Below are 13,067 nucleotides of genomic sequence, written 5' to 3' on the forward strand. Positions count from 1 at the left end.
TGTTAAGCCTTAAAAAGGAAGAATGAGATTCTGACACATGCTACACCGTGGATGGACCTTGAGGACATGATGCTCAGTGAGAGAAGCCAGACACAAAAGGACGAATACTGTCTGATTCCACTCACAGGAGGTCCCTAGAGAAATCAGATCCACAGAGACAGGAAGTAGATGGTAAGGACAGGGGCTGGGGCAGGGGATGGAGAGTCAGCGTTCCCTGGGGACAGAGTCTCAGTTTGGGAAGACGAGAAAGTTCTGGAGATGGACCGTGGGGATGGTTGCACAACAATGTGAATGTGCTTAATGTCACTGAGCTGTGCTCTTAAAGATAATTAAGATGGTTAAGTTTTACGTTGAGTATTTGCCACAATTACATAAAAACAAAACCAGCTCCCCACACTCACCACGTCATCCTCATACCCTCCAGCCAGGACCAGGGAGTACGCCCCATCGTTGCTCCGGCCGTGGATGCCTGCCACATGAGGTCGATGGACCCCAGACTCGCTGACCTGTGAACACCACCGAGAAATAAGTGGCACCTCCTGGACCGGCCGCTGCGCGACGGCCCTCCTCGCTCCCGCCTTTGGAGCCAGCGCCTGACTCTTCCACTGAAAGCATCACTCCTGTTATGAGAACCTCTGCCCCCGAGAGACCGAGTCCGAGCCACACCAGGGAAGGACCTGGCGTGAATCCCCAGCCTCCTGCCCTTGGGATAGCCCTCCCCAGAGGAGGGGCTCCTGGAAGGCCAGCGCCCGTCGGCCGAGCCCCGGGGCCCGACGTCTGCAGGTACCTGGACTCTGAACCTCCACATGGTGCCCACGGGGATGCCCGGGATGGGGCCGAAGTGGTTGGACGGCACGATGGTGCACTCCTTGGTGCGGCCCACGCACGCCATGCCCTGTCCATTCCAAAACAGAGGGGAGAGCAGCGTGAACGGCCGCAGGGGGTGGTGCGGGGCGGCAGGGGCGCACGGGGCGCGGGGGCCCCTCACCTTGCCCCAGTCCCGCTGCGAGGACGACGTGGCCGACGCCATCTTCGCCTTCTTCTTACTCTCCTTCAGCTTCTCGCCTGCCTGCACCACCTCGCTGGAGTCGATCCGGCACTCGGGGCAGTACCTGCGACCACAGGGACGTCACCCTCTGCCCGTGGCTGCACGGCCGCCTCCTTCCAGCCTCCTGCCGTCCTGTGTGTCCAAGACCAGGACGGAGGGAGGGGGTGGGCGGGGGGGGTGGTGGTGGCGGCAGCGGGGGTGAACTTGAATCCATGAGCGTGACATAAGAAATCAAGTTCCTCAGTCGCACGGGCCACATCTGAAGTAGCCACGTGTGGCGAGTGGCGCCCGTGGTGGACGGTGGACCCTGACCCCCTCCCGCAGGGAATGGCAGTGCCTCCCACGTCGAGGCCAAGTCCAGCCGGCACGTGGCAAACACACAGGGCAGCTCGACGGCACCTGCTCCCTGCCGTGGGCTCGGTTTCCCCGTCTCCACGGGGAGGGGACGGTGCAAACGACAGCCACTGCCGTTAGCAGGTCGGAGTCCTCAGACCACAGCCCAGCATCACAACCGTCCCCTCCAGCGCCGGGGCCACCCGCTACGCTCCTGCCCGCCCTGCCTCCTCCCTGCAGTGAGCCGGGGCCCAGGCCTCGCGCCCGCCACCCCCCCCCCCCCCACCGCCATCGCAGGGTCACCGGCAGCCCCCGGGCACTCACCACTCCTCCTCAGCGGGGACGCTGCTGAGCGGCGGGCACAGGCAGTACGTGTGGAAGGCCATGTCGCACTCGTCGCACAGCAGCTGCTTGTCGGGGTCCTGCTTGCCCCCGCACAGGTGGCAGGCGCACATGCGGCACGGCTTCCGCTCGTCGTCCTTGCAGTGCTTGCAGGAGGGCCCGCTCTTCCCTGGACGCGGGAGGATGGGGTCAGCTCGGGCACGACCCCGCCACACCGGGCGCCCTGCCCGCCCACCGCAGAGGGGCGGGATCGGAACTCACTTCTTGTCGGGTTTTCCACCATGGGGTTCCCCTCGCCAGGGCGCTCAATCTTGAAAACCTCGTCCACGAAGATGATCCGACAGTCGTTGAGAGAATCATCCCTGCGAGAGACGGGCCGTTAGGACATCCCACGGGGCCGGCCCCGCCGAAGCGCCCGAGAAGACTTCGCCACGTCAACACAGCTCTCAGAGCCTGTGAACAGCTCCGCCTCTAATTGCATCAGAGAACAGGCTTTCGCAGGGCACCGTGAACTCGATTAGCTACTCCCCTTGCAAATTCAAGTCCTACCAAATCAGGAACAAGGTGAAAACAACAGACAAACCAGAGTTTCATCACGTGATGCATTTGAGAGAATCATTTCTAACCTGCGTGTAGACAAGGCCCATTTAACAAGGCCCAACAGGCAAAAGCAATAAAGGTCTGATCAAAATACAAAAACTCCTCTAAGTTAAAACGACCCCAGGGATCATCTCACCACCTCCATCAGATCATCCCATCACCTACATCATCGGCAACCATCTAGGGAAAGCAAATGCGAGTCAGGTGTATAATTTCACACTGCCTGAGAACCACATTCAAAAAGTAAAAGCAGATGGAATCAATTTGAGGATGTTTTATGTAACCCAATGTATACAAAATATCATTTCAACATGTAATGAACGTTAAGGAATTATTAACAAGCTAGTTTGCATTCTTTTTCAGCGCTAAATCTTTGAAGTCCATTGTGCATTTTACACTCACGACGCATCTTAATGTGTCCTGGCCACATTTCAAGGGCTAGGCAGCACGTGTGGCTCGTGGCTGTGAAACTAGATGGGAAGGTCCAGATCTACCCACCAGTTCACAGGAAACACAGGGACAGAGGAACAGAGGAAATGACACCGTGAGGATGCCGGTGGGAAATCCAGACTGTGCAGAGTCTGTGGGACAAACAACCAGGCTTCCCCAACAAATAAATTAGTCCGCCTGCCAATGCAGGGGACACGGGTTTGAGCCCTGGTCCGGGAGGATCCCACATGCCGCGGAGCAACTAAGCCCATGCACCACAACTACTGAGCCTGCGTTCTAGAGCCCGCGAGCCACAACTACTGAGCCTGCACTCTGGAGCCCGCGAGCCACAACTACTGAGGCCCGCGTGCCTAGAGCCCATGCTCCGCAACAAGAGAGGCCACCACGGTGAGAAGCCCGCGCTCGCTGCAACCAGAGAAAAGCCCGTGCGCAGCAGTGAAGACCCAATGCAGCCAAAAATAAAATAAATAAAATAAATAAATTCTTTAAAAAAAGAGAGAGAGATCTGCCAACCTAACTGAAATCTTTGGACGTTACTTAGATCTTAAACAAATAATTTAAAAAAAGAGTGAGCTAATTGGAAGACTGAACAATGACTGGCTATATGTTAAGAAATTAGTTAATTTTTATGTTGTAATAATAGCATTAAAAGTATGTCTCTTTAAAAGAATCATTTTGAAGAAATATACTTGAAAACATTAACAGATACAATGAGTCAATGCTTGGGAGTTACTTCAATATAATGGTGGTGGTCATAATCTCAGATGAAGGAAAATTAAAAGAATTCATTGCTAGCCAACACACCTTTATAGAATAATGAAGGAAGTTCTTCAAATAGATAGGAAATTAAAAAGGAAAGCATCTTGGAGGAAAAAGAAGGAAGAAAGAATAGAGCAGAAATATGGGTCCATACAATAAATTATGCTCCTTACGGGTTTTCTAAATCATATATGATGATTGAAATAAAAACCATAACACCATCTGATGTTCAAGACAGTGACTATAAAGGAATGTAAATGGAAGAAAGATTTCCACACTTCCCTCAAAGTGGGAAAAGAGATACCAGTATGTCACACGTTTCTATGATAAAATCCAGAGAAACCACTAAAAAAACCGTATAAAGCAATACGCTCCAAAAGACCATCAGTAAATCAAGATAGAGGGCTTCCCTGGTGGCGCAGTGGTTGAGAATCTGCCTGCCAATGCAGGGGACACGGATTCGAGCCCTGGTCTGGGAAAATCCCACATGCCGCGGAGCAACTAGGCCCGTGAGCCACAACTATTGAGCCTGAACGTCTGGAGCCTGTGCTCTGGAACAGGAGAGGCCGTGACAGTGAGAGGCCCACGCACTGTGATGAAGAGTGGCCCCCGCTTGCCGCAACTGGAGAAAAGCCCTCGCACAGAAACGAAGACCCAGCACAGCCCCCAAAAAAATAATTAATTAAAATGTACTGATAATATGCTAAATAAATAATAAATAATAAATCAAGATAGAATCCTAAAAAATACTTACATAACCCACAGGAAGGACAGAAAAAGAGCAACAGGAAAAAGAAACAGAGAAAACAAATAGAAAACAAATAACAAAATGGCAGGCTCAAGCCCTAACATACTAATAATTACCTTAAATGTAAATGGTCTAAATACAGTTGACCCCTGACCAACGTGAATTTGAACTGCACGAATCCAGTTATAGGCGGATTTTTTTCAATAGTAAATATGGCAGTACCACACAATCCCCAGTCGGTTGAATCTTCAGATGCGGAACCACAGATACAATGGAACCGCAGAGATGGAAGGCAGACTGTAAGTTAATGCTCAGATTCTTATTAACTGCACGGGGGTCAGCATCTATAACTCCCGAGTTGTTCAAGGGTCAATAATGTATGCCAAGTGGGACTTCCCTGGTGGTCCGGTAGTTAAGACTCCGGCTTCCACTGCAGGGGTAACGGGTTCGATCCCTGGTCAGGGAACTGGATCCTGCATGCATGCCACAACTAAGAGTCCACACGCCACAACTAAGAAGTCCGCACGCCACAACTGAAAGTTCTCGCATGCCACAACTAAGACCCGGCGCAGCCAAAATAAACAAATAAATGTTTAAAAATAAATAAATAAATGCTTATATTAGACCTACAATAATCTAAGTTACTACCTCAAAAAAAAAAAAAAAACACTAGAAAAAGAAAAGCAAAATCAACCCAAAGAAAGGAGAAGGGAGAAAATTACAAAGATGAGACCAGGGAATTCCCTGGCAGTCCGGTCCAGTCCAGTGGTTAGGACTCCACACTTGCACTGCAGGGGGCATGGGTTCGATCCCCGGTCCGGAAGCTAAGATCCCGCATGCCACAGCCATAACTAACTAACTACATAAATAAAAATATTAAAAAAAATAATAAAATGAGAGCAGAAATCAAAGAAATGGAAAACAAGAAAACATAAAAAAGAAACAAAACAAGAAGCAGGTTACTTTTTAACAATCACATCACTGTACCGGGGCCGAGCCCTGGGCCCTTGCCCCTCAACGCCCCCATCGGCCTCCTCCCTGGTCTCCCTGCGGCTATGCTGCCCCCTGCAGTCCATTCCCAGCTCGGCTGCCCAAGTGATGATTCCTAATCACAGGTCGAAGCCTGTGGAAGCCTGTGGCTCCCGTGCTTTCAGCTCTGATGGCTGCCAGCAACAGAGAATACACACCAGCTCCGCACCACTCCCGGCCATGCCCTGAATGCTTCCTTCCTCCTTCTCTCCCTCCACTCCAGCCCACTGGCCTCCTTGCAAGGTCACAAACGCACCAGGAATGGTCCTGCCCCAGGGCCTTTGCACTTGCTGTGCCTATGCTCAGGACATTGTTGCCCCGATGATCATGTCTATATACAATACATACAATGGAGTATTACTCAGCCACCAAAAAAGACGTTCATCATGAAACATGGATGAACCTTGAGAACATTATACTCGGTGAAAAAAGCCAGACACAAAAGGACAAATCCTGTGTGGTCCCACTCATAGGAGGTGCCTAGAGTCATCACATCCATAGAGACGGGAAGTAGATGGTGGGGGGCAGGGGCTGGGGAAGGGGGATGGGGAGTCAGTGTTTCCTGGGGACAGAGTTTCGGTTCGGGAAGATGAGAAAGTTCTGGAGATGGATGGTGGGGATGGTTGTCCAACAATACATATGTACTTAATGCCACCAAGCTGTGCACTTAAAAATGGGTAAGATGGTAAGTTTTCTACACACACAGAGGCAAGGAAGAACAGGGCTCGGCAAATGTTTTCTGCAAAGGGCCAGATGGTAAATATTTTTGGCTTTGTGGGCCACACGGTTTGTTTCACAGTTACCCAGCTGTCCTCTTGGTGTCCTCCTAACACTGAGCAGCCACAGTGAATCAGTGAACAGATGGGCGTGGCCTGGTGCCAATAAAACTTTATTTGCCAATCAGGGGCAGGGCCGGCTCTGGCCTGCGGCCAGCAGCCCGCTGATCCCTGATGTGAAGGGCACCTCCATGTGGGTGTGTGTAGTTCGGTGTACGTTCACGCCTGTTTGTGCACAGAGTGGCCCTGGAAGGTGCCGGGAACCATCATGTCTCCAGAAAGGGGAGAACCAGGTGACCAGGGGACAGAATAGAAGGGAGAATGTTAACTGTGTGGCCTTCGGTACTTTCTGGATTTTGCCCCTTTTAGACTTTTCACCTGTTTGCCAAATTCAAAATGACAAACAAAAGAGAGCAAGGACGCTTGAAATCTCTGCCTGGGGCCCAGAGACAGTTCCCTAGGCGGGGTAAGCAGGTGGGGCGTGGAGACCCAGAGAGGAGGCAGAGACCAGGGGGAGGCCGGGTGGAGGCCAGGCAGAGGCCGGCAGGCACTGACTCACCCGATCCTGACGTTGGCGTGCAGCTCCCGCACCGTCCGGGTCTCACGTTTCCGCAGGATCTCCGCGTCGTACCAGAAGCCGCGATCCTTGGGGTTGTCAGGGTTGTAGTTGACCATGACCATCTGGCCCACCTCCAGGTCCTGCCATTTGATGATGTGTCGGGCGCGAGCCCGGACGTTCCGTGAGTTCATCTGGACCACTCCGTTCTCCGGGTAGCTGGGGGAGGGGGGGAAAGCCCCACGCTCAGACCCCAGGTGCCAGGGGACCTCACTCCCTTGACGAGAGAGAGAAGCCAGGCGGAGGGGGCCGCCTGGTGTACGGGTTTGGGTTCTGCTCATCACAGCAGCCTGGAAAGCCCCCTCCCCATGATCTCACTTGCTGGTGTCAAAAACACACAGCTATAGCGACACGTTCCAATTACAGAAGGTGTTGTGGGTTGAACTACATACTCTAAAAACCTATGCTATGACTCCAACCCCTGGCACCTTGGAGTGGGACCTAATTTGGAAATAGGGTCGTTGCAGATATAAGGAGTTCAGATGACGTCATAATAGAGCAGCCCTAAACCTAGTGACTGATGTCCTTACAAGAAGAGAGGATGAGACGCAGACAGAGGAGAACGACACAGGAAGAGGAGGCAGAGGCTGGAGGGATGTGGCCACAAGCCAAGGACTGCCGGTCCCACCAGAAGCTGGAAGAGGCAGGAAGGATTCTCCCCTTCAGGTTCCAGAAGGTTCACAGCCCTGTCGCCACCTTAGTTTTGGACTTCTGGCCTCCAGGACTGTGAGAGAATAAACTGTCGGAGCAATGCTAGTGGTACTTTGTTAGGGCAGCCATAGGAAACTAAGACAGCAGGAAATGCGGGGAGGGAAGAACTTAACTTCTTCCACATACATGTGTTGAAAGTGATTTTTGTAGAGGGATATACATTATTTCGTTTATGTAAATACAACATAGTAGAGATTAGAAAATGATAGGAAGTCATTATTCTGGATATGCAGGAATATTCCAGCAGCCTCAAAAAAGGCATAAAATAATTGAGCTAAAAGTAGCATATTCTATTAGCAACAAAGTTAAGCCTCAGCCGTGAGGGGGACAACCCCAAATCTATTGAGACTAGCTCTATAGCCTGGTACTCATTATTTTTGCTAATAAACCACCAAGTACAAGGGCTGCCCAGCTTTTCCTGTGAAGGACCAGACAGTCAATATTTTCAGCTTTGTCATCTGGAAGGTGTCTGTTGTGAACACTCAACTTGGCTGCTATTACCATGAGAGCAGTCACAGACAAGGTGTAAACGAATGGGTATTGGTGTGTTTCGATAAAGCTTTATTTACAAAAACAGGCCGTGGGCCAGATTTGGCCTGAGAACTAGAGTTTGCAGCCCCTGACCAAGAGGATGGGAATGTTGCAAAAACTGCGATTCACTCGTCCAATTACTCCCATAATTCTTAGAGCTAAGCTTAGGATGTGCCAGAAACCGATGTAGGCAGTAGGGACCCAGCAGAGAACCACAGAATGTGAGCTCCCTGTAGGCAGGCACGCTTGCCCTCTGTTAGGTACTGAACTGTATCTCCCAAATTCATACACTGAAGCCCTAACACCCAATGTGAATGTATTTGGAGATAGGGCCTTTAGGGGGGGTCATCAAAGTTAAATGAGGTCAAAAAGGCAGAGCCCTAATCTAAGGGGATTGGTGTCCTTATCAGAGGAGGAAAAGACACCAGAGCTCTCTCTCTCTCTCTCTTTCCGTGCACACAGAGAAAAGGCCATGTGAGGATGCAGTGAGAAGACAGCCGTCTACAAGCCAGGAAGACAGCCCTCACCGGGAACTAACCCTGACAGCACACTGATCTTGGGACTCTCAGCCTCCAGAACTGTGAGAAAATAAACGTCTGAGGTTGAAGCCGCCCAGCCTGTGGTATGCTGTTACAGCTGCCAGAGCCCACTCAGACACCCTCTGTGTTCACAGACAGGAATCCCCCATGCCTATCGCAGGGCCTGGCACACAGTGAGTGCTCCATAAGTACTGTGTATTCGGTGAGGGAGAGAGAGGACACCTAAGACGGTTTCACACAGTGCTATGTGGTATGAAGAAGATGGCACAGGAAACAGGGAGACTGCAACCCTGAGGGGACGACTGGGCAGGGTTCTCCGACGAGGTCCCCACGACGCTGGTCCTCAGGGTGGGGGGGGCCTCCGTGTGGTTTGGGAGCACGAGGGTGGGGTCTCGAATCCTGATCATCATCCCCAAGGCAGTTCCAAACTCCAGGTCCCACGTCCATGGAGCCGCCGCCCCAGGCCCACCTGCCCCGCGGATACTCACTCGTCGTATTTCACGTGATAGACGATGTCGTCCTCCGGCTTCGGGCTGGAGGTGGAGCTACAGGGCTCGTCCTGGGCCGGCACCTTCCTCGTCACCCTGATGACCTTGGCCTCAAACCACGCGCCCATGTTCGTGTCCCTCGCGTCCACGTACTCGCCAGCCTGCGGGGGCAGAGAGCTCTCACTCGGCCCAGGGAAGGGATGCCTGACGAGCAAAACCGCCAAGAGCCTGCTTTGGTTCCTGGGCCCGGATGCTTCTCGCTGTGGCACTGAGGACACGGGGCCTGGGTCGTTCTCCAGAGGGAGGCGGTCCCGGGCCCTGGGGGGGGGGGGGGGGGTCGGAGCAGCATGCCTGACCCCACCCACTCGATGCCAGGCGACCCCCAGTCATGACAACCACAGATGTCCCCAGGCACCGCCCAGTGTCCCTGAGGGCAGAACCACCCCTGCCGCGTGGCCCAGGGAGGCCAGAACTGCCCATTTTTCCATAGAAGCTGGGAATCCAGATCCTTCCGTGAAATGTCATGATCTTAGGGGGAGGATGGCAGCGGATCAGGACTTTGACAGCCGTTGCAAGGACCACAGGGAAGACACCCACAGGCCCGGACACGGGATTCTACTTTAGGGGTTAGGAAGGAATCCCTGAGTACCTACGTTTCCGCCAAGGAACCTTGGGGAGATGGTCACGACAGGACGGGGGTGCCCATCCTCGGGGATGGAGGGCTGGGGGGCGCTCCCGGGGTACAGGCGCCAACCGGGCGGAGCATACCGACCCCGGCCTCCGCGGGAGCCCCACCTTGTAGAGGCCCAGCTCCGTCTCATCCCACTCATCCTCGTCGGCCTTCCCTTCCGGCTCGGCGGCGGCCTCGCCACTGTTGGAGGACTTGTCAGACTCGCTCTGGGCCAGGCAGCAGCCGGAGTCCGTGTCGGAGAGCTCCGAGTCCCTCTCCTTGCTGCCACCGCCGGTGCCACCGCCGCTGGGGGCGGGCAGCACGAGGCTCTGCCGGACCAGCAGCTGGATGGTGTCGTTCAGGCGGACGTCATAGTCAAACAGTGTGTGGCCGTCCTCCATCTGCAGGGACACGGGACTAGGTCAGCAGACACGGAGAGCTCGCCATGGGCGAAGGACCGCACCAGCCCTCGCGGAGGCCCCGCCCTGGAATAGACCACCGGCCAGTGAAGCCTGCCCATGCCCCGGGGTGCCCAGTGACCCCTTCCTCAGGGTCCCCAGGCCCTCTCAAGTGAGGACGGCTGCTGCCACTTGGGGAACGTTCCCCGGGAGCACACGGCCTAACCCCGCTGTGCCGTGGCTACGCATCGGGTATCAGGGGAGGTGTTAATACTTTATGTGCTTTGGAACTTCTGTTACAGTAAACACGCGTCACCTGTACCCCTGGCTCTCAATCGAGGGTGATCCTGCCCCCAGGGGACGTTGGGCGATGCCTTAGGGACGTTTTTGGTTGTCATGACGGGGTTGGGGGCGCTAAGGATCCCCAGGACAGCCCCCACAGAGAATGACCTGCCCTGATGTCCACGGTGCCGGGGAGGGCGAGGAGGGGGAAGCTGGCCTGCATGAACCAAAGGGTGGGTGCCCCGTGACATCCCTCAGGTGCCTTATAAGGCTCTAGCTCAAACCTCATCCACTCAGGCCGCCTCTCTATTAACTCCTTTGTGCTAATGAATTCCACCCACACTAGTCACTGGCTGATGGGGATCCGGGAGCCGGCAGGGCTCTATAATCTGCATCAGGCGTGACTCATCAGGTGTGTGAAGGAGTTTGTCTTCTGAGCTGCATCTCTAGGGCACCCCTAGGGCACAAAAGGCTTTGCACTGGGGCTTTTATTAGAAACTGCCCCAGGGCACTCCACCAACACCCAAAGAGGACCCTCAGCCTCCAGAAGACCCTAAGGCAGGCTCTGCTGACCTCCGGTGATCACTCTCTGTTGAGGGGGGCCATCACGGACACCGCAGGGGGTGAGGGTTGAGCAGCTTCCCTGCCCCACCCCCTAGATGCTGGGAGCACCCCCCCACCCCCACACCCCACCCCCACACCCCCCACCCCGGTCGTGACAACCAACTGATGGCCGCAGACATCACTCAGTGTCCCCAAGCAGAACAACCTGGTTCAGAACCGGTGCCCTAAAGGAAGGAAGAAGAACACACAAAAGATGGACTTTCCCTCCTTCCCACTTTTTAACCCAAAGCTGGTGGTTCAAAGGGCTGATTGCCATTAATATGCAAACAGCACCTGGGGTCACAGGGAAGGCAAGTTCCAGGGCACTCTTATTCATTGCAAACCTGAGACTCAGATGGCTGATTGACCCCTCTTCCAGAGAAAGGCACATCTGAACATACCAACACTTGCCTGCAGCTGCAGGGGCCACCAGGGTCCCTCCAAAGCCCACCCTAGACATCCGGGCCCACGCTACCTGTTCACCCAGAGCCCAGCAAGAGCCTCCAACGTGCCCAGCACTGCCCAGATGTCAGAGGGGGCCAGGGAGTGAGATAGCGCCAGCCCTCCAACACGGGGCCGACCCAGGAGAGCCGTGACAGCGGGGAGAGGCGACACGTGTGGTCACAGCAGCATGACGCACAGAAGCCCAAGGGTGGAGCGACCCAGGGTCCATTGACGGATGAATGGATCAACACAGTGTGGCCATCCTCCCTAAAAAGGGGAGAAGCACTGACACTTGCTACACTGTGGATGGACCTTGAGAACACGATGCTCAGAGACAGAAGCCAGACACCAAAGGCCAAACACTGCCAGAATCCACGGATAGGACGTCCCTAGAGGAATCAAACAGAAATTGGATTCACGGTGGCCACGGGCTGGGGAGGGGGGTAAGGGAGTGATCAATAAACGGTGCAGGACTTCCTTTGAAGGTGATGAAAATGTCCCCAAATCGACTGTGGTGATGGTTCAAGTCCCCGTGAATACACTGAAAACCAGTGAATTGCACACTTTAAATGGGTACACTGTATGGTATGCAAATTTTATCCCAATAAAGATTTTTTTTTTTTTTTAAACAAGAATCTGAAAAGGCTACAGACTGTATGATGCCAACTATAAGACGTTCTGGAAAAGGCACGACTATGGAGACATTAAAAGGATCAGTGGCGGCCAGGAGGTAAAGGGAGGGAGGAAGGGAGGAAGGGAGGGAGGGAGGGAGGGAGGAAGGGAGGAAGGGAGGAAGGGAGGAAGGGAGGAAGGGAGGGAGGGAGGGATGAACAGGCGGAACACAGAGGTTTTTAGGGCAGTGACACTATTCTGTACGACACCATAACGGTGGATTACACATCATTACACATTTGTCCAAACCCATAGCGTGTACAACACCAAGAGTGAACCCAAATGTAATCTATGGACTCTGGGTGATGTTAATACGTCAACATAGGTTTATCAGTTGTACCAAATGCACCATCTGGTGGGAGACAGGTGTGCACAGTGGGTGGAGGGGGGGGGCAGGGCAGGGGGTATATGGGCAATCTCTGTACCTTCTTCTTAATTCTGCTGTGAACCTAAAGCTGCTCTAAAAATATAAAGTTTGTTAATTTCTAAAAAAAAAAAAAAAAAAAGATGGAAAAAATAAAAATAGATGGAGAAAGACAAGTGTCTCCAGCACCACTACCATAAGGAAACCAGCGGAGAGTAAGCCAAACGTCATTAAGAACGCTGACAGGACGCAGGCACCCAGTGCCCAGCGCCTCCGCAGCTAGGGAGACACGCCTCAGCACTGCGGACATCCGGGGCCGGTCACTCTCCGTGCGGGGCCGTCCCGTGCACCGTGGGGTGAAGGGCAGCCTCCCTGGCCCCATCCACTCGATGCCAGGAGCAGCCTCCCGGTCGTGACCACCACAGACGTCCCCAGACACCGCCCAGTGTCCCCCCGGTGAGAACCACTGAGCTAGGGGCCCTCAGGTGTGCCCCGGGGGGGGGGGCCAGGCAGCCCAGCGCCCACCACGCTCACGGCAGCATCGTTTGCAAGCAAAACCGTGACTCGTTCCTACCGAGGCATGTTACACAGCTGCGTGTGACAGTTAAACGCAGGAAAGTAGATGCGTCTGCCACACACGTCAAGGGAGGGAGGATGGTTTCAG

The 13,067-nt window shown here is 53.9% G+C and overlaps 1 protein-coding gene across 4 annotated transcripts in view; it reads right to left on the reverse strand.

Moving 5' to 3' along the window:
• UHRF1 (ubiquitin like with PHD and ring finger domains 1) overlaps positions 1-13,067 on the reverse strand; it is a 32,912-nt gene that overhangs the window by 12,476 nt on the left and 7,369 nt on the right. For all 4 annotated transcript variants that reach the window (XM_068537214.1, XM_068537215.1, XM_068537216.1 and 1 more), the window contains exons 3-10: positions 9,766-10,041; positions 8,971-9,131; positions 6,645-6,860; positions 1,985-2,085; positions 1,706-1,892; positions 989-1,112; positions 788-895; positions 402-506 (exon numbers count right to left, since the gene is read on the reverse strand). In XM_068537214.1, coding sequence (XP_068393315.1) covers positions 402-506; positions 788-895; positions 989-1,112; positions 1,706-1,892; positions 1,985-2,085; positions 6,645-6,860; positions 8,971-9,131; positions 9,766-10,041 — 1,278 coding nt within the window. The remainder of the gene's footprint in view (positions 1-401; positions 507-787; positions 896-988; positions 1,113-1,705; positions 1,893-1,984; positions 2,086-6,644; positions 6,861-8,970; positions 9,132-9,765; positions 10,042-13,067) is intronic.

The sequence above is a fragment of the Eschrichtius robustus genome, chromosome 2, assembly GCF_028021215.1.
Source record: "Eschrichtius robustus isolate mEscRob2 chromosome 2, mEscRob2.pri, whole genome shotgun sequence".
NCBI classification, from domain to species: Eukaryota; Metazoa; Chordata; class Mammalia; order Artiodactyla; family Eschrichtiidae; genus Eschrichtius; species Eschrichtius robustus.